The sequence below is a fragment of the Wolffia australiana genome, chromosome 15, assembly GCF_029677425.1.
Source record: "Wolffia australiana isolate 7733 chromosome 15, ASM2967742v1".
Taxonomy (NCBI): domain Eukaryota; kingdom Viridiplantae; phylum Streptophyta; class Magnoliopsida; order Alismatales; family Araceae; genus Wolffia; species Wolffia australiana.
The window spans coordinates 13,554,701-13,581,756 of NC_135849.1; the positions used below are offsets into that span (position 1 = coordinate 13,554,701).

The 27,056-nt window shown below is 44.7% G+C and overlaps 1 protein-coding gene across 6 annotated transcripts; it reads right to left on the reverse strand.

The window, feature by feature from the left end:
* Positions 1-1,795: 1,795 nt before the first annotated feature.
* On the reverse strand, positions 1,796-26,083 carry LOC144712791 (Tetratricopeptide repeat (TPR)-like superfamily protein). 6 transcript variants are annotated; one of them, XM_078587106.1, is made up of 16 exons: positions 25,885-26,083; positions 25,723-25,792; positions 25,414-25,496; positions 23,300-23,360; positions 20,358-20,527; positions 20,148-20,255; positions 10,907-11,089; positions 10,486-10,807; positions 10,207-10,400; positions 5,421-5,516; positions 4,920-5,099; positions 3,830-4,057; positions 3,591-3,734; positions 3,327-3,515; positions 2,515-2,634; positions 1,796-2,445 (listed from the first exon to the last, which is right to left on the reverse strand). In XM_078587106.1, exons 1-16 carry the CDS (start codon positions 25,948-25,950, stop codon positions 2,032-2,034), a joined length of 2,628 nt encoding a protein of 875 aa, XP_078443232.1. In that variant the 5' UTR covers positions 25,951-26,083; the 3' UTR covers positions 1,796-2,031. The 6 variants fall into 6 exon arrangements, with proteins under 6 accessions (XP_078443232.1, XP_078443233.1, XP_078443236.1 ...); XM_078587107.1 differs by lacking the exons at positions 23,300-23,360; positions 25,885-26,083 and having other exon boundaries at positions 25,723-25,767; XM_078587110.1 differs by lacking the exons at positions 23,300-23,360; positions 25,885-26,083 and having other exon boundaries at positions 20,411-20,527; positions 25,723-25,766.
* Between the last annotated feature and the right edge of the window lie 973 nt (positions 26,084-27,056).

Below are 27,056 nucleotides of genomic sequence, written 5' to 3' on the forward strand. Positions count from 1 at the left end.
TTTTCTCTCTCCACTCTTCTCTTTTCTCTGTTTCTCTCTGTCTTTCTCTCTCCATTTTTCTCTCTCTTCTCCCTCTCTCTGTCTCTCTCTCCCTTTCTCTCTTTCTTCTTCCTCTCTCTGTCTCTCTCTCCCTTTCTCTCTTTCTTCTTCCTCTCTCTTTCTCTCTCTCTCTCTTTTCTCTCTCTCTCTCTCTCCCTCTCTCTCTCTCTCTCTCTCTCTCTCTCTTTTCCTCTCTCTCTCTCTCTCTCTCTCACTTCTCTCTCTCTCTCTTCTTCCTCTCTCTGTCTCTCTCTCCCTTTCTCTCTCTCTCTCTCCTTCCGCTCTCTGTCTCTCTCTCCCTTTCTCTCTCTCTCTCTCTCTCTCTCTCTCTCTCTCCTTCCGCTTTCTGTCTCTCTCTCCCTTTCTCTCTCTCTCTCTATCTCTTTTCCTCTCTTTTCTCTCTCTCTTCTCTCTCCCTTCCTCTCTCTCTCTTCTCCCTCTCTCTCTATCTTCTCTCTCTCCCTTCCTCTCTCTTCTCCCTCTCTTTTCTCTCTCCTCTCCCTCTCTCTCTTTTCTCTCTCCTCTCTTCTATTTTCTCTGTTTCTCTCTGTCTTTTTCTCTCCATTTTTTCTCTCCATTTTTTCTCTCTCTTCTCCCTCTCTCTGTCTCTCTCTCCCTTTATCTCTCTCTCTTCTCCCTCTCTCTGTCTCTCTCTCCCTTTCTTTCTCTCTCTCTCTCTTCTCCTCTCTTTTCTCTCTCTTTCTTCTCCCTCTCTCTGTCTCTCTCTTCTCCTCTCTATTTTCTCTCTCTCTTCTCCCTCTCTCTGTCTCTCTCTTCTCCTCTCTTTTCTCTCTCTGTCTCTCTCTCTTCTCCCCCTCTCTCTCTTCTCCCCCTCTCTTTCTCTCTGTCTCTCTCTCACTTTTTCTTTGTCTCTGTCTCTCTTTCCGTCTCTCTCTTCTCTATCTCTCTCCGGCCCCAATCCAGCCTCCCCTTCATTTAATAAATACTCGATTTTTTTAAATTTTTGGGTGGAAATTCTTCCGTGGCAGGCCGTTGGCCGCTGACAATAATTATGGGGCCCACCCTCGGCCTGGCACTCATGACACGTCACCATCAATTGACACATGTCTCAGTAACCATGTCTCGCTAGGTATGGCCCTTAAGTATACCCAAGGGTCAACGGTGGGGCCCACAAATAAAAATAAAATAACTCCTATTTTAATAATCACATCATTATCCTCATAATTAAAGGACGAGGAGGAGCTAAGACCTCGTGATCTGTGCCAATCTAGTATTGATTTTGCCAAGTGGGCCCACTCAGAGCTTGGGCCCAATTAACAAAAATCCATGACCTGATTGATGGGCAGAACCCTCACCAAGTCAACGCGTCGACAATATTGGCATGCGGATGGCGATATCACAGTGATTGCTGGGCAGAACCGCCTCGACGATATCGGCATGCCGATGGCGATATCACAGTGGTTGACGGTGTGGTCAATCCCTCTTCGAAGTCCTTAAAATTCATCGTCATTCACGTCAACGACAACATCATCAATGACGGTTATCGATGACCATTATCGAGATCTGATCTGGTAGTCTCTGGAAAAGGAATTCATGGTCACTGGCCGGGTCCTATTTGATTTCCGGTATCCAGTACAGCATCCGACCCGATACTGTAATCCGATGTCGGCATCAGGATGAGCAATCCCTTCTTTCTGGCGTGACTGTTGCCCTTGCTTGAGGCTGGAATTGGCCATCGCTATTTCTCTCTTCCTCACCCCGACCAGTGCTTGTATGTTTTTCCAAATTTTCATGATCTTGGTCATTAACCATGCCATTTTTAAAAAAAAAGACCAAAAATACAAATTACAAACTCGGCTGACTATGACGGCAACGTCATCGTCACCCATCCGCGATGAAGCCGTCTACGTCATCCTTCACGATGAAGCCGTCTACGTCATCCGTCGGCGTCATATTGGGCACTGACGGTCATTGTTATCATCGACGTTGTCACAGGCCAACAACGTTGACGGACAAGTTTGACTGGGATGGTCAAGTTTGACCAGCAAAACCAGGACCATAAGTGGAAGCAATTCTTCTGGCCCAGGAGCTCTCCTCGGGACTTGAGAAAGACATGGAGTGGCCGGCGATGGCGCACCACCTGAGGCTAAGCAACGCAACAGCCAGCGACTCGTGGCCACGGTCAAAGGCGTTGACTATCCATGAGTTGATGTCTGGGTCTTCACCATGAATAAGCTCCTCAAAGAAATGCTGTTTCTCAAACAAAAGTGCTCTCTCAGCCTCGGAGATCATCCTCAGGCTCAGCACCTGCAGAGCTTCCATGGCAGAACTGTGCAAGCCCGTCTTCGTGTATGCCGAGAAAACATGCCCACAGGTCGCGGGATCAGGCTTTACCTTCCACCGTTGCATCAGCTCGACAATCATCTCAACGATGTCAATGCGACTCTGAAAAATAAATAAGTTCGGCATCGACTTTAGTTCATATCATTTAACATATGGCAAATATTGGTGCACCTTTCTCTCGGCTGCCAACAGAACAGTGTTGAATAAAACAACGTCAAGCTCAAAACCCTCTGAGGTTGACTGCTCCAGGAGAGTAAGCGCTGAGTTGAAATCTCCTCTGGACAGAAGAATCTGGAAAAAATAAAAATCCCCCATAATATTGATGAATAAGATAATTGTAATATTGATATAATCGATTGACATCTATAATTCAGGGACGCGGATGGGACGATTTTTTCGTCCGGGGACGATAAAGTCATCCCGTCCAAGGATACGAACGAATTTCGGGACGAAAATTCGTCCCGGGACCCACCGGACAGGACGGTTTTCCTTCCCTGGGACAAAAATACCGTCCATCCGGAGGTCTCGGACGACGGACGGATGGATGTGGACGAAAAACCGCCAGATTCACATCCGACGGTTGAGATCTCGCCACGTGACCTCGCTATGACAATTTGCATCAAGGTCCTTGTGTTTTTTCACGTGTGCAAACTGACGCCGCTCAGAATTAATTATACATATGTCCATTTGCATTCTCTCTCCTCCATATTTCCCTTAAAATACCTAGATAAATCTATATTAATATATTAAAAATATAAAATGGGTTTTTTTTGTCCGGGACGAATTTCGGGACGAAAATTCGTCCCGGGAGGACTGGACGGGACGAAAAACCGTCCCGAGATTATTGGACGGGACGGTTTTCTTGTCGGTGGACGAAAAACCGTCCCGTTCTTCGTCCCTGAGCTAACATCGGACGAATTTCGTCCCGTCCTCTCCTTCGTCCACGTCCGGGATGATCCAGATCTATATTGACATCATAATACCTTGATCAGCGTAGTGTAGGTGATGGCCTGTGGGAAGTAACCGCTGCGGAGCATAACAGACAGAAGGGCGCAGGCGGATTTGAAGCTGCCACGCAAGCTGCAGCAGTCGATCATGATGTTGTACGTGGCAGAATCCGGAGGAGAATCACTGTCCTTCATTTCCTGGAAAACTTCAACAGCCATGCGACCCTGAAACAATTTTTTTTTTAAATCAAGAAAATTCAATTAATTATCATTAACTTGTTTTATCTTAAACAGAAAGACCTGCTTGGCCTCTACTAGAGAGTGCAAGACATTATTGTACATTGCCCTCCGGCAATAAGACTTTGGGTGGAGGAAGAGCGTCTGGGCCAGGTGAAAGTACTGGAGCATCTCTGCTGCCATACCTTCGTTTCCAAATACCCTTATCTGCATGAAATAAAATAATTGATCAGTTCTGGTTGCCTTCCATGTGTAAGATTTTTGTACATGAAGAATGATAAATAGATGAAGAACATACATACCAAAATTTCTAAGGACACAAAACTGTGCTGAATCCCACGATTGATCATATCATTCTCTAAAAGATCTACTCTTTTTTTAACTTCTACGCGAGAAAATATGTTTCCCTCCTCGTAGGGTGCATTGACATTACCAAACAACTGAAATAACAATTCGTATGTCCTGATGTTTGGTTTTACATTTAGGTCTTTCATCTTTTGCAATATGCCAATCGCACGTTCTGGTTGGTCCTGCATCACATTTGAAACAAAACCAGCATAACTTTCAATTTAAATTAATAATTAAATGGCAAAACGGTCATATGATCAAGCACGATGCACAGATGGATGGGTAGAAGAATGAAGTCAAATCCCAAATATTGACCTTCATAAAGAAATCTAAAAGCCAGATGTTAAGGGAAGTATAATAATCTTTTTTTAAGAAAAAGGAAGTGTTATAGTTATTTGAAGAATAATATCCTGCCTACAAGGACAATGTTACGATCCCCATGGAGATCTAACAAAATCAAGAAATGGGACGAGGGGTAGAGAGGAAAATAGGAGAGATGGAGGAGGTAAGAGAGAAGAAGAGAGAACGATAGGTGAACAAACTCTCAAGAACCTCCGAATGGGGAGTTCTTGCCCTTACGAAAGCCAGATACAGCTACTTGTGCCAAGAAACCACAAGTTTATCTTTCATTCAAAAGTCCCTCTAATGACCTTACAAGGGGGTATTTATCACCCTACGATTTCAAAAATCAGTTATCTCATCAGGACTCTTACAGACAAGTGGCCTCCATGCTATCAGCTACAGCTTTTGGTACAGCTGGTAGGCGATTGAATCTTAATATTGTATCAGAACCAGAATGCAGTTTCAAATCCCAGAAGCAACACACTGTGTTTGGGCAATAAATAGGTCAGCAGTGGGTGTTGTGAGGCAGCATTCAAAAAAAAAAAAATCCTGTCTGAAAGGAAAAATTGGACCCCTGCTATCAGCTATAGCTTCAAGCACAGTTGGTCATATTTGAATCATGATAGTTATATAATTAAAAACCAATCAGAATACCAGTCCATGTGTTTTGTGAAATTTCATAACCTCGAGAGGTTAACTCACCACCACATTGCAAGCAGAGAGAAATGCGTTGAACGGATGTATATACTTGAATGAGTTGCTTAAAATTTGTGCCAAAAAATATTCTGCCATGTCCAATTCCAAATTTTCACTGTAAGCTATCGAGATGGAAGATAGTGTGTTGTTCTTCGGATTCAAGTTCCTCTTCTGCATTTCATTGACCTGAAAAAATAATATTTAAAATTATGGAAAGATTTGATGTTAGCTGAATAAAGTTTGGCGAGATTTTCTTTTTCATAAGAAATACTATGGGACATTCCTCTGACAGAATGTTGAAACGTTCAAAAGCAAAGTTTCCTAGCCTTGAAGAAGGACAAAAGTCAAAGTATGTAATTTATCTTATATGATGAACCAGACATTTTTTTAATTAAAAACACTTTCTCGTAACCAGAAATATATGATGAACCAGACTTTTTTTTTGAACCAGACATATATTAGCATGAGCATCCTTCAATGGGAATGACTTCAAAAAGTAGCACATACCACTCGCATTGCACATTCAACCCCTTTCTCGGAAATAACAGCTCGCACAAATCCATCATATGTGTGAGGCGATGGTTCCAGTCCCAGCTCATGCATCTGAAAACACAATTAACAAAAGTTACAAACAAGAGAAAACGGACAATAGCGACAGTTGAATGTTTTTGGAAGAAAATCTATGCTGAATTATAGGTAGGTGTACAAAAATGACCAAGATAGAATATTGTAAAATAATAAATATGTTCTATTTTTTATAACTTCTAAATATTAGGAAATCATCAACCAATTGGTTTTGTATTTCAGGGTGTGTCAAGTCCAATCCCAACCCGGAGCATCTGCTGCCACACGATTGATTTTTTATTTCACACTCATTGACTGGTGATATGATAACCCGATGCTGTTATGCCAAATGCTGGTCCCGTACTGTATCAAGACCCTTTTACCAGCCCTAAGAGGCCCAGACATCCAACAGTAGAAATACCGCTGAGCAGAACTGCTCGGGGAAATTGATCTCACCATAAGCTTTCCCAACTCTCTCTCTCTCTCTCTCTCTCTCTCTCTCTCTCTCTCTCTCTCTCTCTCTCTCTCTCTCTCTCTCTCTCTCTTGTTCTCTCTTTCTCTCATCCTCTAGCTGTAACCACATATTCTCTCTATTGCCCTCTACACTCACTAGATCGACTCATGGACAATACGCCCCAGGGATGTCAGTGGCGAATCTTTGTCATTCCTTCCTCCACTTCTCTTGTTGTTCGAGCAACTCTTGAAAATTCTCGTTCTATTAAAATCAAGAACAGAGTATCAAATTTCATTACAATCAGTGATCGACAACAGGTACGCTCCAAGAAACGTAACATTGGTATCAGAGTCAGGAACTTCTGCCGAAATCGTCCAAGAACGTATCAATAATAGGTCCAAGGTGCCAAAGGGAACAGCCAAGTGCGTCACTAAAGCGGCGATGGATGAGCTGGATTCCCATCTATCGGATTTGTGTGACCAGGTCGAATGAGATCATGAAAATATTGCGGCGTGAATAGGAAATTGGACACCCTCGTCACCAATACAGGAAAGCAATCCAAACAAGACTCATCGTCCCGACGGACATCATCTGTTTCCTCGTCGGCACAATGTTCACTGCCCAAAGGTGGCTCAAAGGAGAAGTCCTAATATCAACCACCACTAGAATGGTGTCCTTGCCAGAGATCGAAGGGCAGGTAGAGACGACCAAAATGCCGCCCATCTTGATTCCACAGGGTCTTATTACATCCCCACAGGCAGGTCCAGAAATGGAATTCTAACTCTGAAGAAGTTGATTCCACCACTGCAATCCCTACCATCACAACCGTGACCCTTGCTTTCACTGCCGACTAGTGTGCCAAGCCAGCGACCAATTCTTTGGGCACCAAGTCAAAAGGAAAAGTGCAAGGACCACCAGCCAGCTGTTGTTATGTTAATGTTACAAGGTCAGAATCTAAACCAACTCTCTGTGTATGGTCTCTCTATTGACATGTGGCGTACCAAAACAAGTCGAGCATACCACAATTAAGAGATCCGAGCATATCCCTACCCCTACTGCCAGACCCAACCCAGAAGTGATGGATCTGGATCCAGGGATCACTAATCCAGGTTCCATTATTCTCCGATCTCCGAATTCCTAGCGATTCCAGGATGCATAATGGTCCACCCTGGGCGGCGCCGTTGGACCAAATCCTATGTGCAGAATAACCAGTTCCATCATCTCTCTATCCAGGAAAGCCCCGTATCACGGGAGGAACCAGCTACCACATGGAGTACCAGTCATCGACCCAGCCGGCCGGCAGCCCAGCCTACTCGCAGCTCTGCTCATCAAAACTGAAACAAACAAGAGGATCTGTTCCCATTTCATTTAATTATGCTACGACTGATAGGGATGCAAGCCATGTGGATAGCAGCCTTGACCAATTACTGCCGTGGCTGATGATGGTCAACGTCAGGGCTATATCTGGCCGACACCTGCCAAGACCTGCAGAACTCTATCCCTCCACTGGCCGTATATCCTGCTAATTAACTGTCTTACCATCCACTACCGGGGCTTGCAAAGGTGCCTCCATGCTCTACTGAAAATGCACTACCTATGACTTTATTGCCACAATTCACCAGAGACTGGGAGACTTAATGATTTAACGCCAACAGGAACTGCCCAAGACTGTATCCACCTCGTCAGCATGGCCCGATGCATAGAGTGCCCAAGAATCTGCTCAGTTAACGATCCACTACACACAACACTGCAATTTCAGGAGGGAAGCCAGAATGACCGACCTTCAGTAATGGCACGACATGAGAGTGAGGCACACCGAGAGGACAATGAAGAGAAAGCCGAACTATCAGACAGATTTTTTCAGAGTCTGCTGTTCAGAAGCGAACAGACTAAGCACAAATCTCATCCTCAAATTCAAACAGCAGTAATTCCAACATTATCAGAAGTTGACCCAGGAATTTGGTAGAGCATTATTTCTGATCTTTTCCGGCAGACAATCGAGAGTGACTCCGGGTCGGATCATTCTACCTCGTAAGCACAGTGGCAATATGGTTCTGCTGAAAAGATGATCAAATAGGTTTCCAAAACTGGCATGAGTTCTAAGAACAACTGTGTTGGTACTTTGGCCTCAAGCCACACCAAGCAAATGCGCGTCTTTTCAATCTACAACAGCTGGGAGATATGATCCATCAGCACATCTATGTTCAGAAGAAGCCACGCTAGCAGCCCTATTCAGAAGCCCATGCCCAGCCCGTTTTGGAATCCATTTAAACCTTCTCTCTTGAGAGAAGGGCAGGAAGAAGTTCATTTTGAGTTCCCAACTCTCTCCTCTTTTCCCTCTGGTCGCAACCCTCCCTCCCCGTGCTTGCAGGTAGAAGTTGTCAACCCTACCGCGTGACGCCCCCTTTATCGGCAATCCTTTGCCCTTTCTCATCATTCCCGTTCTTCCCTTCCGATACTGTGGCATCATCAGATGTAGAGACAGATGGAGGACCATGTGACATCATCAGATGGAGAGACAGAAGACAAAAATCAGGTGGCATTGGCGGTGGTGTCCCTAAACTCAGCATTGGGTATATCATCCCGATCTTCTCTCTTGATTAAAGAATGGATTATGAAGCAAGAGGTGGATATCCCCATCGATACTGGGACTCCAATATTTATCTTGTCTGACATGGGAGGGATATTCATTAACTCCTTGTGGGGAGAGCTCCATAAACTAAAAAGTACTATGTTACCTATTAGCTCGGTGTACCCACCCTGAGACAGATGGACAGCCAGTGGTTCAACAACGGAGTTGAAACCCACCTCAAATGTTTATAAGGAAATGAAATCCAAGGGATGAACTAAAGTTTTAGCAGACAAAATGTGATCAGATGCTAATTATCAAATGGGAGATGGCGTCTATGTGAACTCATATATTGAAGGTTTTGGCAAAGAGCAATGCTAAACTATTGACCAAATACTAAATGGACCTTTCTCCAAGTATTGGAAGCATGGATATCAATTACAGCTGTCTAGAGATAAGTTCATCCAGTCTCCTATGTGTCCCAATCACACAGAGCAGTGGGAAATTCTGATCAAGTGGCCACTATACTGCCCTCCTTCACAGCAGAGTTGGACTGGTAATTGTCTCCAGAGAACATCCTCACTATTAGAGAACCAAAGGATGGAGTTGAAGCAAATGACTCATGGAACCTATTGCCAGTCTGCAAAGGCAATTTGCTGATCTTCACCTTGAGGACAATGTGAAAGTGATAGGCAAAGACTAAGAAAGGCACCAACAGGAGAGGGAGAGAACAAGTGCATCAGAATGAAGGACATGCTAATCAGGAATCTGTAAGCTTGTGCCGCACTAAGAGGTAGTGCTGATTAATTTGAACTGATGGAGGAAAAGTTGAGAGAAAAATGTAAGTGGTTACGGGCTAAAAGAGGCTGCTGAGGCTTAAGGTTATCAGTCCATTGAGGCAGAATGCAATCACGATATTGGGATTTGGAGGGGAGATTCCACTCCACGGTCTTCCTATTACTCCTCTCACAATTTCTCATATACTTGAAGATATGACTACTCCAAGACATAAATATTTGGTAACTGATGAATCTTTGGTTTTCCCAAAGTCCTATTGTTTCTAAACTATCATATCTCAAACCCCCTGTAAGCGTTATTTCTGTCATTTAAATTTTAAATACTATGGCCAACGCCGATGGAGGGCACTCTTGAAGTTGTTGAGTTGGGCCAATTTAGAACGGTGGATCCTGCCCAAGGGGCTATGTAGCCATCACTATCTTTCTACATTATATTTCTATATTCCATTCCAAGATCCTTTCTTCATGAGACCTAAACCAAGTCTTCCTCACAATATCAAGGTTAATAAGGCTAAACCTTCACAGCCCTTTGTCCACGCAGCTATCAAGGCTAAACCTTTCAAAGTTGTGCATGTTACATACCCCTCTATCCTTGTCGCATAGAGACCGCTTTCCACTGCGGTGGCCTTCGAGTCGAATCTCTAATGAGAAAGATCAGTAAATTGACTACATTTGATGGTTCCTACAAATGATCAATCTTTAATTTAATACATATCCATACATTCTGCCATACATTTGATGGTCCCACACAGCTATCAAGGCTATGTAGATATTCCCTTTATTTACAAGGGATAAATCTTTTCGAAGAAAAAAATATTATTTCTTGAAAATATTCCAAAATAGCAGGATCGATACACATGAAGCAATGAAATATGAAAATTGAATATAAATTTCACCTCTTGATCCTACCTGGAGGAACAACTGCTCAGTTTTATCATACTCTCTGCATTGTGAAAACGCATGGATCAAATCATTGAATGACCACCTTAAAACTCTTTTCATTTCTGGAGACAAGAATTTCTTATAAGTATCAAATGCGATACTTTTTACTGTTTTCCCCTCACCCAAAATGGAGGACTCATTTATTACAGAATGTCCATGCACTGCGACATCAACAGAACACAAAGAAAAATGATTCGTAAGAGCAAAAAACTTGGCAAAAAAGAATCAAAATTATCTGGACATTACCTTCGTTACCACACTTGTAGTCAAGCTTAGAAGCTTCACAGCTACCATCACTTTTGTCATGGTTGAAATAAAAAAGTAGAGGAATGGGAATATCTAATCTTGAAGATCGAAACTTTTGGCTAGAAGATACTTTCAAGTGATCAACCTCATGCAAAGATTTGGAGATCATATGCTGCAAAAGAGAGTGTGCTGCTTGGAGGTCCCCCAGCTTTGTGAAAGACAATATGAATTTTCTAAGAGATATTAGACTTGGGTTATAGTAATTCCTTATATTTTTCCAGATTTCATAGACGCCTGATAGATTTCCCTGATAAACAGCAACCTGTGTATTTTGGTAGAAAGTAGGTTTAAACTGTAATGTCATCAACTCAAGCCTGGCTCAAATTGGAAAAATAAACCAGTAAGATTTTCTCATTTATACCTTGAGCAACTCCCAATAGGTTATTTCAGATTTGCCGGTTAGTCGTTTATCCATCAAATGCAAGCAATAATTAACATTCGGCAAGCTTTGAGAATTCACACATCCACTAAGCAAAATGTTGTATAACGATAATTTGGCGCACAAAAAATCATCCTCTTCAAAAAGGGTAAGTTGATTGAATGCCTGCATATGAAATATACATCAAACTACTGAGAATACATCAAATAAGGAGAGATAAATTCAATTGAATGCAAACCAAAAAGATACTAAGATCTTGAACTCATTATTCAAAAAGTTGAGTCACAGTTAAAATCAAAACAGCACTATGGCCCTGAAAGTCCTAAAAATAAGAACTCGACTCCTACTTTCTACTGACTTCAAACTTAACTAAAACATCCATCGTATAATAAGTAGCAAATGGGTCGTGTGGCTATCAAGTAGCAAACTGAATTGGATGACTATTAGTCGTCCCCCGTTTTTCTCTTAAGTAGCAAATGGGTATTGTGCTACAAGCGATTCACACTCCATACAAACATCTTACTTGTAAGTGAGCCAAGTTTATATAAATGACCCACGGATCTCTATCTTATTTTCAATGGGCTTAGGTAGGATATTCCCATGTGGGGAATACCTGCGTACGTAGGTGTCCACATCACCCAATCATTAAAGTAATCACTGAAGGGCCAGCATTTAAGCTGGCCCCAGAGTGAATATTGAATGAGCTTCTCTGTCAGTTTTTAACCATGGCCAATGATCAGGAAAGGAGCTGCTAGTGGCAATGGTAATCAAGAGAGACATCCAGCACAGAGATTATTTTCTAGATGATGATGGTGATGATGATGAGAATGATGGTACAGTTATGCAAACAAGATCAAGGTGAGGGGAACCCATCTTTGCATATCTTATCTTCGTTCTTAACCCTGTTGACTAAATGCGCTCATCCACTATCCATCATCTCCCTATTTTTGTTTCAACCTTACCACGCTCATCTTATTCTCATCCTCTTATTCTCATCATACCTTAACTCTATTCCCTGCAACCCTAAATTGTCCGAGGAAATGCAATACTTCATGCACATTTAGTATGCCTTATTAATGCAGAATTGACTGTTCCATAGTGACACTCATATTGCGTCCAGAGTCTTGTATCAAGGTGCAACACAATTGGTTTCAGCATCTACCATCCTTGTCAACTGAGAAGACTTGCATGAAGTTCTCAGGGTCACCCTTCACTTCCTACAGACTTGGTCGGCAACACTGACTTCTAGCTGCTTGGCGGTCAGCCCACAGCAGCAACAGACCCAACAATGACAAAGTTTGGAGAATTCCAAATCTGACGGCAAGCTTTTAAGAGAAAGGGGTGCATGAAGTTGTTTGTTCCTGGTCCTGGTACTGTTCTAATTCGAACACGTGCATAGCTTCTTCACTACAAGGCCTGCTGGTCCAGCTCATAAATCATAGCATTAGTGCTTTAATAGTTAGGATTGCAGATGGGGTCGAAGATGGAGCAGGCACAAGCAATTTGGAAGATGTTGGTGTGGCCGTGGGTATGGAGCTCAATTCGAACCCGCACAAATAATTCCAAGTCCTCAATGACTTGAAGTTTTTGAATTGCCCATGACAGAAGAAGGGTGGAGAATACACAAAGAACTGTGAAATAGATATCGTAACGGCATAAGTACAAAGAACACTAGGAGCATGTTGTGAATCAATGTAGACGATGATGATGAGAGGATGCTGAGAAATGAAGAAGGTAAAGTGATAGGCCAGAACCCCTCCACAATCTATTACATTAGGACAAATGCATTATTTCATTGATCATTAGTCTGTTAACCATTGCGCAATTACAAGATTTTAAAATGTATAGCATAAAAGCGCTTCCAATATACCAACCAAAAGAGTTCGATGGATTTTTGGAAGGTAGATGATGATCTTTAAGGTGCTTCATGGAGTCTTTTTGGGATCTTGAGTCTTGCATTCTTGTATTTTTAGTATTTATCTTTCATATTTACCTTACACAATCTATCTCCATATTGTGTATTTTGGGCCTAAAAATATCATCAGATCCAGTGACCTGCGACAAAGTTTGCAAGCTCTAGAAATAACTGAGTTTTGAGCACAACAAGCACCATCAATGGATGGAGGCTCAAGGTGATACCTGGTATAATTACTAACAAACGAAATAACAAAAAGTTACAACCAAGAGGATATCATCTTAAGCCCTATAATAACAACCAAATCACATGACACCAGTGTAGGCCTTGTCACATCCCGTATCACTAGCAAAGCTACACTGGCTGACATGGTAACCTTGGCCCGCTGCAAACCAAACTGCTGAACAGGTCATGCTTGCACCATGACCAAACCAATCCACTTTTTGGGATGCCTTTTATCCCACCACCTATCAGGCCATATGGCATGCCACCTAGTCAACTATACTGTCCATTCGCATGATGGCTAACCTGGCCTTTTTGCTAAGTTGCGCAGCAGGCCTGAGCACAGACTCCATCATGGTCAATGCCAAACTGCACATTGGTTGAGTCCAAGGCCTCCTGCCCTAGTTCACCTCATCAGCCAAGCTTTACACCATTACTGAACAATGACTCCCCACAGTTGCAAAACCAAACTGCGCCATTTATAGTGGCAAATCCTGACCTCATTTGGACTGCATCATTAGGCAAGGTAACCCACTCATGATGCGGCTTACCTTGCCCAATAATGCCCTCAACAGGGGTCAGTCTTCTAATATATTCATGGCCAAGATTGCACTTCACGAGGGTCAAACTGCTAGCCAAGCTTCCCATGTTGTCACAACTAAGCTTGGCATTGTCAAACGTGGAATTAATGTTACAGGCTTTGGTCTATGTCATATAAAAGACAGCCTGAATGGGGATTATTTCATCAGCCCAGTGATAGATGGATTCACCGCTAAATTCATATTTGAGACTGCAACTGTCACCTCCACTATTTCTATCTCAGTTTTTTTTGGTAGCATTGTGGATGGTCATATCAGCAATCAGCCAATACATCATTGGGAATAACCGCCCTTGATAATGGACACACGTAACCACCGTCATTGTTCTAAAGATAGTCTTCTCCGCTGGCTACATCAAAGCTCCCAGTTTGGCTACACTGTTGCATTACCCTAGCCAAATCTGGCATTACAATGGCTCATATGTAACTACTAAACACAGAAGGTCAGTGTTTTTCCCAGGTTACAGCTGTGGAGCTCTAGGATTCAGACAATAGAAAAATTCAAGACAAGAACAACACTTGAATAGATACCAGTTACACAACTGGGCCACTCACGACATTTATAAGTAGGACCATCAGGGAATAAGGGAGAGTGAAGAGGGGAGCAGTGTTGGACCTTTTCACTTTGCGCCAAAAACCAGAAACAACGGATAAGAGAGAGAGAGAGATACAGGAACACAGGATGCTGGATATCAGTATTCAACAGTAACTCAGGTTGTCTATTACCAAATTAAGCTCCAACAGGGCACGGGAAGGCAACAATAATGTATTTTCTGACCCAGGCTGAACTTGGGAAGATGCCAACAGAATCGGTTATGTTAACCCTAGGAGGGGGAAGTGGATCAAGAGAGATGGAGTGAGAAGGAAAATAGAATAATGTACCAAAGATGTTACAAGAAGAGGGTATATATATATACCCTAAGTGAGAGAAGAGAGATAAAGGGCTAATGGGCTTATAGAACAGGGCCCATTAGCCCGATATAGGAATATATCACTAACACCCCCCCGCAAGCGAAGTATGGATGTCTTCCATACCGAGCTTGGACACCGCACGTTGGAGAAGTGGACGAGAAAGTCCCTTGGTGAGGACGTCCGCCGCCTGATCAGCGGATGCAACAAAGTCAAGATCAAAAATCCCTTCGTCAACACGCTCCTTAAAGAAGTAGCGATCACGCTCCATGTGCTTTATCCGTCCCTGCTGGCCCGGATTTAAGGCCAGTGCAATCGCTGACTTGTTGTCACAGTAAAAATGGATGGGACGGGAATACTCCACCCGAAGATCGTGAAGGATCCCGTAAATCCACTGACCTTCGGATGCCCCATCGGCGAGCGCGCGGAACTCAGCTTCCGCGCTTGAGCGGGATACCTTGTCTTGCTTGCTGCTCTTCCAGCTGACTAGGCTGCCAAAGATGAACGTGCAGTACCCGGTGGTGGATCGGCAATCCACAATCGAGCCGGCGAAATCTGCATCAGTGTACACTTTCACTTTTCTGTCCGAACTCCGAGGGAAGAGCAGTCCCTTCCCGGGGCAACCTTTTAGGTATGCAAGTACCCGGTGGGCGGCCTGGCGATGAACCTCTCGAGGCGAGTGCATAAACTGACTAAGTAAGTTGACTGCAAAGCTGAGGTCGGGCCGAGTGTGTGTCAAATAGAGCAATTTCCCCACCAGCTGCTGATACTGATAAGGATTCACCAGTGGAGAGTCCTCCCCTTTGCCCAATTTGACGTTGGGATCAATGGGAGTGCTCACCGGAGCACACTCAGTCATACCAGTCAGGGTGAGCAGGTCAACGGCATACTTCTGCTGCGAGACGAAGATCCCCCGGGGGGAATAAGCCACCTCAAGGCCAAGGAAATATCTGAGGAGGCCGAGAGTCTTAATCTCAAACTCCTTGGCCAGGGCAGCACTGAGACGGACAGCTTCGGCAGCATCGGAACCCGTGAGCAAAATATCATCGACGTACACTGCCAGGATAGATACACCGGTCGGCTGATGACGGAAGAACAATGAGGCATCACCGTTGCTCTGAGTATACCCTTCGGCTTTCAGAACGGAGGAGAAACGGCCGAACCACATCCGAGGTGACTGCTTCAGTCCATAGAGGGACTTCCGCAATCGACAGACGGTGCCGGGAGGACCAAGGGTGTACCCCTCGGGCTGCTTCATATACACCTCCTCCTTCAGATCGCCATGTAGGAAGGCGTTCTTCACATCAAACTGCCGAATCCCCCAATGGAAGTGAGCTGCCAATGCCAAGAGAAGACGAACCGTTTCCATCTTCGCCACCGGGGAAAAGGTCTCGAAATAATCCACTCCATATGATTGGGTGAACCCCCGAGCGGCAGGCGAGACTTGTACCGCTCAGGGTGCCATCCGCATGATGTTTCTTGGTGTGGATCCACTTGCAATCCACCACCCTCTTGCCAGGAGGAAGGGGACCACATCCCACGTGTGGTTCTTGAGCAAAGATTGCATCTCCTCGCCCATCGCGCTTTCCAATGAGGAGAAGCGATAGCATCGGCTACACGGCGAGGAATGGGATCCGACTGATGCAGTGAGAAACAGCCGGTAGGGAGTACTCAGCTGGTCGAATGAGAGAAAATGAGATAGAGGATAGCGGGGTGTGCGAGTGCACTGACGAACCCCCTTCCGAAGGGCGATAGGCCAACCCAGCTGTTCCTCATCATCGATAGAGGGCTGAGCGGAATCGTCCGACGGAGGATGAGCGGAAGCGAGAGGTGGGTGTGACAAATGTGCGTGAAGTGAAGTGGGGTCACCCGCACTAGGGTTGGTAGGATCGTCGGCGGATGGGAAGGAAGAAGCCAACTCACCGGGAGCAGAGGAAGAGGACTCACCCGCAGACGGGAGATCCTGTGAGGACGGAGCTGGAGAATCCTGGCCAGTGAGAATGCCCGGGGGAGGAGGCGGCAAGGGTGCCGGAAGCGAAGGAGGAGTGGACAGCACGTCCAAGGACCCCTCAGGTGTCACCGACGGAGAAGAAAGGACATCAACGGGAAAAGGATCATGGAGAGACGAGGGTGGCGTTGGAGCAGTGGGCTCCACACTCGGAACAGGCCCCAAGTGGGGAGCCGAAGGAGCCTCATCCAACGGGAGGCGGGATGAGGAAGAGTAGTCCCCGAAATAGGGTTCATGCTCGGCAAAGGTGACATTTGCCGAGATGAAGAAACGCCTTGTGGGCGGATGGTAGCACCTGTATCCCTTCTGGAGGGATGCGTGGCCGGCGAATGCACCTCAGAGCACGAGCATCGAACCGTCCGTGATGGAGAGGTATCGTGGGCGAGGCGGTGCAGCCGAAGACCCGAGGAAGGAGACCCGTCCGCAGAGAAATATCCGAAAAAGTCGCATTCATCCGGTCCAGGGGGCAGGAGAACTCCAATGTAGGGGAAGGAAGACGATTGATGAGGTGGGTACTCGTCAAAATCGCCTCACCCCAATACTGCCAAGGCACCTGGTAGTTCACCAACAGCGTCCGGGCGGTGGAAGTGACATACCCAATGCGGCGTTCTGCCATACCGTTCTGCTCCGGCGTAGCTACACGCGAAGTTTCGTGGAGGATTCCACGATCCGCAAAAATGAGGCAAGTGCGGTATTGACGGTCGCGGGCATTGTCCGACCGAACCGCTGGATACCACGACCAAACTGAGTCTGGACCATGGCGCAGAAATGTCGGACGGTGGATGTGACCTCTGACTTCGTGGTCAGCAAATAGACCCACGTATACCGGGTGGCCTCATCCACAAAAATCACGAAGTAGCGGTGCCCCCTCAGACTAGGCTGCGGGGCCGGTCCCCAAACATCACTGTGAACCCGATACAGCGGACTCTTCGTATGCATTTCAGAGGGAGTAAAGGAAGATCGGCGATGCTTGGCCAACTGACAGGCCGCCAAACAACACTCGATAAGTCGAGTCCAGTACATAAAGAAGGGAAAACTCGCTGCATAGTAGAAAAGGAGGGTGGCCAAGCGCTGGTGAGCCAACTGGAGACGTACTCTACACTGCTCGTCGGCTGGTCGAAGTGCCCGGTGCACCAAGAAAGTAGAAGAGCGCCCCCCGTCGTCCAACAGTAGCAGTCCATGTTCCCGCCTAATCGGTGTAGTCCTTCCCACCTTGTCAGACAGAAACATGCCGTCAGGTTGGAGGTGAAAGGAGCACATAAGGGCATCAACAAGACGCGTTGGAGACATGAGAATGGCCCGCAAATCAGGCACATGGAGGACGTTGTTGACCACACCGAGGCCATCCACAAAACTGCCCGATTCCGGCCACCCGAGACGTCCACCGCCGCCGTAGAACGGCATGCGGCTCTCACGATGCCTCTCGTACGATACAAACCGGTCATTGAAGGGGGTCATATGCTCGGTGGCCCCCGAATCAAGAACCCACGTAGTATCAGAGACGAGAGGTGAGTGAAGAGCCGTATGACCACAGTACCACTCAGAGGAAGGAGAGGGCTGAAACGCACCAAAACCGCCGAAGTAGGACGTGGACTGGGTCTGGGTCTGAGTCTGAAGGGCAGCCATCTGGGACTCCATTTGGTCACGGAGACGAGTGAAGTCAGCCTGGAGTTGATCGATGGTGGAAGCGGAACTGCTCGTGCTGGTGGACGTGGCGGCAACCAGGGCCTGTCCGTCGGCGACTTCCTTCTTCTGCTTGTGCTGGAACTTCGGGGGAACACCATGGAGTTTCCAGCAGCGGTCACGAGTATGCCCCACCTTCTTGCAGTAGGTACAACTGGGGCGAGTCGTGGAGTCGGAAGGTGTCGCCAAGAGGGCCGCCGAGTCAAGGGCCGGCGCCGACGGAGTCCCATGGAGTGCAAAATGACTTTCCTCCTCTAGGAGTTCCGGGAGGAGCTCGTCGATGGTCGGGAAGCCTTCTTTGCGATGTAGGGCGTTGCGGCGAATGTCATGATACTCGCGGTTGAGGCCATTGAGGAACCCCATGAGTCGCAAAAGAAGAACATCTTTCCAAATTTTGCACGTCACATCGTCAGGCGGTAAGTAGTGATCCACTTCGTCCCACAATTTCTTGTGGGCTAAGGCATAATCGGAGATGCTCATTGTGCCTTGACGAAGGTTGTACGCCTGTCCCACTAACGCAAACAGTCGCCAGTAGTCGTTGTCTCGACCACAGTACGTCTTCGCTGATCCCAGAACCCCTTCACCGTCGTCGGGTAAGGAAAACGCTGCCGAAAATCATGGGACAGCGTATGCGTGTAGAGCCACCCCAGGACAAACTTCTCTTCCGCATTCCACGTGGCGTAGTGGACATGCGTCGGTTGGAGCGGAGCCTCGGTGCAGTGCTTGAACAGGAAACGTGATTCCAGGGTGGTTTGGACGTAGCGGGTCCATTCCAGTAGATTCGGGCCCCGAAGAAGAGTAGATTCGGGGACCGCTGGGAGGGGACTCACAATTTTGTAGGAGAGAGGCTTCTCGAGGAAATCGGCATCTTCGAACGGCATGATGTCAAGTTTTGGGTGCGGGACGGCAACCGGTTAGAGGGGCGACCGGCGTCGGAGAGGCAGACGGCCAGAACAGGGCCTGGAGGACGTAATGGGGCCGTCCAGGGGGCGGATGACGGAATGGATGACGAAAACAGTCTCGGGATGACGCACAGATGAAGAGGATGACGGAAAAATCGTCCGGATGACGGTTCGGACGGGTCTGTTGACGGTTCGGACGGTGATCGATCGGATCGGATCGAATCACGGGTCGGACGGGATCGGATGACGGTTCGGACGGGATCGGTTGACGGATCGACTCGGGATGACGCGCCGGGATGACGGTTCGGCGCTTACTGCGGCTGCTTCGGCTGCGGGCTCCGGAACGGCCGTCAGACGCCGGAAATCGAAGGAGGAAGACGGTATGGAAGATTTTGAGGATGAAAATCGGAAGAGGAACGATTTTAAACCGAAAAAATGACTGGAATGAAGAAGAAATTGCGGAAGCGGAAGGGGAAGTTCCGCAAGAGAATGGAGACGAAGTTCCGCGTGACGAAGATAGTCTGCGCGGGGAATGTTCGTCCGGTAGAGGGATCTCACTCCTTAGAGAGCCATTGGCTCTGATACCATGTTAACCCTAGGAGGGGGAAGTGGATCAAGAGAGATGGAGTGAGAAGGAAAATAGAATAATGTACCAAAGATGTTACAAGAAGAGGGTATATATATATACCCTAAGTGAGAGAAGAGAGATAAAGGGCTAATGGGCTTATAGAACAGGGCCCATTAGCCCGATATAGGAATATATCACTAACAGGTTACAACCTTACTCAGGTTCTCTGAACATCTTAGGATGATGTCAAAGACACTTATAGGCAACTTTATCTCACTTTTCATGGATTATTTCTATTTAAATATATCTATGTATTCTTCTGCAGAAAATGAAATGCATTTGAAAGCAGATACCACAGTCATCTAGATAAAAATATTTGCATCATGAAGAAATAACCCCGTGGTTAAATGTCAAAAACCTCTTTGAGATATCCTCCCTTGCAAAGAGCTTGGACAATGAGAGTCCAGCAGCCTTTATTTAAGTTCACAGATTTTTCCTGCATGATTCTCCATGTCTCCATAGCAAACTGCAAGTATCTTCATATAAGATTGAGCAACAAAGCCATGTCATCTGTTTCACATTTCCCAGATAACGGAGACATGAAAACAATGTTGGCGAAAGAAAATACCACGGGATCAGGCGCTTTCGCACAATATTCTAGGATGCACCCAAAATCATCACCTTGCAAATTCAGAAGTAAGGTGGACGCTTTATCCTTATCACCCAAATGCAGTGCATTGACTACCTGCATTTCTAAAGGTGTACATGCTATATACCCTCCATGGTGCCACTTGTTACCTACAAATATTGTAAATGATTACACTCAGAACACGAAAATCATGCCTTTTCTACTACTCTGCAGCAGTAGGGTTTATTTCCAGAAATTAAGGCTAACTTATTCACATAGTAATGTTTCAAAGTCTCAATGTGAATGTCATCACGGGATAAAGATAAGTTATTGGTCAACCATAAATCATCATGAAACCTAACAACATTATAAGCATCGCTATTTTAAATTTAAAGTCCACTCGCACATCTCATCATCAATGTTTCTCATCATTAGATGAAGTCAAAATCTAAACCATTAATCATCATGAAACCAAACAACAATATAAAGCGTCGTTATTTTAATTTAAAGTCCACTTTCACATATCATCCTCAATGTTCCTCATCATTAGATGAAGTTGAACTCTGAACCTACTGAGAACCTATCACCAATATGAACCGCACAACATGTTTCATCATTGAGAGATAGCCTACCCGAAATTGTAAAGCCAAAAGCTTTCAAAGAGGCCGTTGGACGACAAGCTCAATCTTTATACAATATAATTCACGACGAATCACTTAAATTACATGTCACGGAAAGAGGAAAACAATGAGCATGGGTCCAGTGGATAATTGTGATATGATCCCTGACTCTAGATGTATGTATAGCCCTCTCCCAAGGAGTGCGCAAGAAAATGTAACTGCTATGGCCAACTGGCAGACCAGCCCAGACTAGTCCCAGTGTCCACCCAGCCCAGTAGCGTGAGGCCCAGCATCGGTCAATACCAGCCATATAAAGACCATTAGAAAAGAGACTTTTGTTGTGTATACAAGTCTTTATCAAATCTACACAACGGCCGGTTTTTGAATACAGCCTAAGAATTTTGATAGACTAATACCGCATTTTTATTTTGAAATTAACTAATATCGCATTGTTATTGCTTATTGTTGGCAAAAAAGATGCTGGTTTTAATTTTTTTCCCTATCACCATTAAAATAGCAGTACCAGAAACTGATTGGAAGAATTATATACTTGAACCATTCACCTCTGGACATTGCCTTCACTGTTGGACTCCTCAGTCAGATCATGCACAATCCCAGGGAGCAGCATATGCAGGCAGCCAACAGAGTTCTGGGCTACCTCAAAAATACATCTGGACGTGGGTTGATGCTTGGAAAAAGGGTAGCAGATGAGGATGGAGATCTACACTGACGAAGATTATGCTGGATCAGTCGTCAATCAGAAAGTGACTACTGGGTTTTGCACTTCCCTCGCAGGAATTTTGGTTACTCGGCAAGGTGAAAAGCAGAAGGTAGTCTCCTGGTCAAGCGCTGAGGCCAAGTTCAGATCAGTCTCAAGGGGATTGTGAAGTCTTGCTGATTCAGGGGTCCTGATAGAACCCAAAATTGGCCCAGAGAAACCAAAAACTCTGCTTTCGTAATATCACATAATTGTGTGCATCACGATCAAACAAAAAAATGTCAAGGTAAACAGTCACTTTATCAGAGAAAAAATTGACCAAACAATAGGCTGTATGGAGTGTACCCATTTCGTGCCATTTATGACTTCAGTGGGGTTCTATCAGATTGTGTCGTTCATGAAATAGAGTGACCGATGTTTTTTTGTTTCATATTCCGATAATGAATCAAAAGCGTGGTGAACAAGGTGCACTCAAAGTAATAACCAAAGGCGTTCTTGGAAATTTATTCTGTTGGCTGCTGAACAAGATGCACTCAAAGTATCTGAGCACCAACTTGAGGGGGGTGCCAGCATATTAAGTTTGATTAATGTCATTGTGGTACGATACGCCACTGTATCTACGAACGCAGGCCCAGGCCCATGCCGACGGGCCACTAGCGAGACCTATTTCAGCTGGGCGATGAGGAGAAAAGGGCTTTTTCGACATGGTGAGTGCTCTTGCATTTCCTCCATTGAAGGCGACTAGCTGACCGTTCTCTTGCAGACGACCAACCCTGCTAGAGGCGGCCATCAGAACGAGTCCACGCGTGTCTACTCCACTTGCTCGGGCGTGTCAACCCCGCCACCCTCTCCCTCATCTATCCCTCTATCTTCCTTTATCTTCCTAGTTCGGCCTGCTGGCCTGTGGACCTTTTTGTGTTGAGAACAATTCAAGTAAGTTGAATACCAAGATTGTGTGCTTGAGTTACAAGATCGTAACACGTTGGATCTTTATTAACCTTCCCAACAGTAATTCCTATGCGGCCCAACATATATAGCCCATGGGAACTTTTCTTTTAATGGCCATTGGGCCCATAGATGAGGCCCATCAGCCCTCCACTTAAGTGAGGTTTCCCACTTCATTTTTAGTTAATTTAACTTGTTTCCTCTGAAAACCCAAACCGCCCTAACGGTGAGCACCATTGGTGGTGAGTGGCATCCTCCATAACGTTGACGCTACATGATGGATAAAGTATTTTTCAAGTAGCTATTAGGATGTAAAATTAAGTACTTGAAACCTAACTATTAGGTAAACTTAAGATGATTAAAATCAGAACCTGTTCTGGAGATGGATATAGCAGGATTGAAACTTAACTTTAAAGTGTTGGGTTAGTATATATGCAACTTCATCTGAGGATGGGAACTGAACAGAAATGTGCATTGTGCTCAGTCATTACTAGCGCATTGAGATGGTGTAACAAGCAGCAAAGCTAAGAACTTGGTGCTGGCGGTTTGGTTTACATAACATGGCATTGCTTTGAAATATCACATCAAAGCACGTTTGAGAGTTTAGGACCTTATCAGTTTACCCAAGCAAAAAGCATAATTCATCATTCCCAATATACCTTCTGATAATGTTGTGAAGTTCTTCTTAAGGCCATTCTTTAGAAGAACATTTCGAGAAACCTGAGGTGAAAAAAATCATTAGCTTCTCGTATGCTTCAAGCTTAACAATGACAAGGGAGAAAAAATATCAATAGACTATGCATATACAGAAACCATCTATATATTGTACACCCAGAAGGCCAAAAAATGGCTACAAAGAGAACATTTTCCACCGTTTAAAACTTGAAATTGAAGCAGAGGAGACAAGAAGAAAACTGAATAGCATGGGAAAGCCTCCATCTCCCTGGAGCACATTTAAGGGGAAAATGAAATCCGTTCTATTCCATTTTGTCGGTCATAAATAGTGAAATCCATTGTTCCAAAAGTACGTAACTTCCTAGAAAAGCAAGAAAGACAAAGTGCTCCAGACTACTAACTTCAGTAATAAGGGGCAAAGGAAGAATTCATAAGCCATGGTGCACTTGCTCTCCATAGGATAGTAAGACACTCAAACTATCTGGGGTTCATATGTATTATGATACCCTCCCAGACAATTCCTAGGAAAAAATTAGAGAGATACTGAATGAATTTCTCAAACAATATAATAATTTGCAAACCAAAGGCCAGTAACAGAGTCGAGAACAGATTGGGGATGTAAGGGAACTGGGGCGAATCAGAGATACAAGAAGGCGAGGGAAGGTGGAAGAATGACAATGGATAGCTTGGGAAACAACCACATCAGCCCAGTCCCCTTCTAGACTGCAATAGCTCCAATGCTCTAGAAAGGACGCCACCATAATTAGCTTTACAAAAAAGACTCTTCTTCTCAACGAAAAAGTGTCTAGGCATGGCTTTGACAGTAACTACATGCTCTCATCCATACACCGATCAGATGATAAAGAAGTGGAGATGTGCAGTAAAAATATGCCACATGCATCTCTTGTTGCATTATGATACGATACTTGTACCAAGGAAGGGAAATACAAAATATTCCCTCAAGAGTATTTCCAAAAAACAATGCGAATCCAAAGAAGAGAGTACCACATACAAGAATGAGAATCAAAGACAGAGGACCCTACTGTAGAACCCAAAAGGATTCAACTCTTCTCGACATCAGGTGCATTTATCTCTCCTGTGAAAGCCCGCTTCATAAAGTCTTGAAAGAATATTAATGTCCCCCTTTTTCCCCTTCCCTTTATTGAAAGGGTCTTCCCACATGTGAGCTTTTCTGCACGAGCACCCAGCTGTGGGGACTCCCACTTGAACCTTTTGTGATACATTCTTGAAAAGAATGCATCACATCACTTTAGATGCATCAGTATCCAAGAATCATCCCAGAGTGAAGTCTAGGGGAATCAGTAGTGGATTGGAGATCATGGAATGCTTAAAAATTTGAATGCATTGTGCGCTGCCTCTACACATGTAAAAGAACTATGGTAGAGCAGATGGGTAAGAGGACAAGAGATCTGTACAGAGACGCCAACAAAAACATCAGTGGTCTATAATTTCCCCTCAGTAGAGATTCCAGACATGGTCTATAACTTCAGACATAGTCAATTGGTTCTCCGTAGAGATTCCAGACATGGTCTATAATTTCCCCTCATGTTCAGGCATAAATTTGCTGAAAACAAAAATATCACGAAATAGCAAAAGCACTGGTCAGCAAAAGTATGGCCAGAAGATCAAGTGCACAAGAGATTGGAACATGGTTGGACAATTGGAGATGCCGAACGGCATCACCAAACAATTGCACAGGCCCAGATGCATATGGAATGTTTTCACTGGTATGTCTTCGTCTTTCATCTGGATTTGGCGATAACTCGCTTGAAAAGATTGACTACCCACGTAGGCCAAAGATTGGGAAAGTCTTCATGCAAAGAGACAGACCAGTGAGGCCTAGATCAAAATCAGTACATGAAAAAATAATGGCAGACAAAATAACAGTGCAAGAAAGGAAACATATTTCATGTCTCATCGTATAGATATCTGACCAAGGGCTTTAAAAAATTAGTTAAACAATTGCATCGTACGTCACTGGCCAGAAATGATGCGCACACAAAATAGATGACAAACGAAAATCAATACGCACACTAATAAAAAGCCAGCAGCGAAATACAGTGGCAGCGAGACTAACCGTCCAACTACAGTTATTGTTCATCCGAGCACAATAGGCCAGATCAGATCGTCGCTGAACGGAAGATGAAACAGCAAATATTTCTGAAATCAACAAAATAAGAAAAATAAGACGAGAAATAACCATCAACATCCTCCAAGACTATGATCAAGGACGCCGCAGAAGTGTGTAGGATCATTCATTAAACAATTAAGACTCAATGGAAATGACCCAAAACTTCGCCACACTTCTCCGACGAACCCACGGCCCAATCAAAAGGAGAGGGATTTTTCAAAGTAAATCTATAATCAGCATGGGACTCTTGCTCACTTCCGACATGATGCACTCTTGCAAGGGACTCCGCCTGCTTCGTGGCCTTCACGATGCCAACATTCGTATCCTAGCAGAATTACAGCGGAAATCATAACATTAGGCATCACATCATGAACAACAACGAGAGTTGATGCTACATCGATCGAACAGAATACAAACTTTGAGCATCCAACCAACATCGGCGGAATCCTTGATCGCGGTACGGGCCTTGCGCCATGCCTGCATCTTCCCGTAGTCTTCACCAGCACCAGATCTTGACCTTCTTCGACGCCATTGATGGAAAGAGGAGACGGCGAAGAAAAGCACCTTCGCCTTCCCAGATGCTGAAAACCTCTCTCTTTCTTCACCGCTTCAGTTTTAAACCTCCGAAGAAAACAGGTTTTATTTGGAGTATATCAAGGAAAATTGACATATTGCTGACGTGGCAGTGATGATGTGTCATATCTTATGTTATGATAAAGTTCCAAGAAGATATATTTTTTTATGTCAATGAAGAATAGAGGAGGTTCATGGCTCCGATTCGGAGGCTGATGATAGGCTGAATGGGATGGAATCCAATTTGGTATCAGTCATCCGTCCTGACCTCGGAATATAAACGAGACGAGAGCCCTCATTGGCTCCCATGGAATAACTCCATCATTAAACACCACTAAATTAATGTAATTTTTAATTGTTATGATTGTTGTCATCATCATTTTAGTGCAACCCCTCTCATAGGAACATGACAATAACAGCAAACCATGTAATGTTTTCGTAGTATGTATGCAAGGCTTATTGTAATGACATGCCATGGTACTATCTCTGGCTTTGGTTGAGTCAATAGACTTTGGAATGAGTTATTTTTTTCATAAATGGGTGGCCCCTTGCTCATAGTTATAATGTATCTCCATAATAATTTTTAAAACTATAACGTATAGCTACCAAGATCCATCTATTTTATGATTGTGACATTCTATACTCATGTATCAGTATACTTGTAAACTATAATGCCCCAATAACATTTATTGACCAACCTTATTAATTAACAATACCAACATATATATCAATTAAAGATCTATTTAACCCAATTGATAACTTAAAGTTTCTAGCCAATGAAGTGTCAAGCCACACCTCGTGCTTTAGAAGATAGACAGTAATAATTGAACTCTCTTATGTAACCTTGATGGAGCACGCCAGGCCGTTCCGCCGGAGACGTCTTCAGAGCCACCATCCTCGTCATCGATAGCCATGCCGGTTCGCATCTGACGGAGGCAAATTGCGGTGTTAAATTTAAATGTCGTTGTATTTTTAATTTGCCTACAATTAAATAAATTTGATAAAGTATAGAAACT

Coding starts and splice junctions, on each gene's coding strand:
- LOC144712791 (XM_078587106.1), bottom strand. CDS start 25,950: ATGCAGGCATGGCGCAAGGCCCGTACCGCGATCAAGGATTCCGCCGAT. Junction 25,793..25,884: donor ATGTTGGTTGGATGCTCAAA/GTTTGTATTCTG, acceptor TAATTCTGCTAG/GATACGAATGTTGGCATCGT. Junction 3,516..3,590: donor CTCTAGTAGAGGCCAAGCAG/GTCTTTCTGTTT, acceptor AAATTGTTTCAG/GGTCGCATGGCTGTTGAAGT.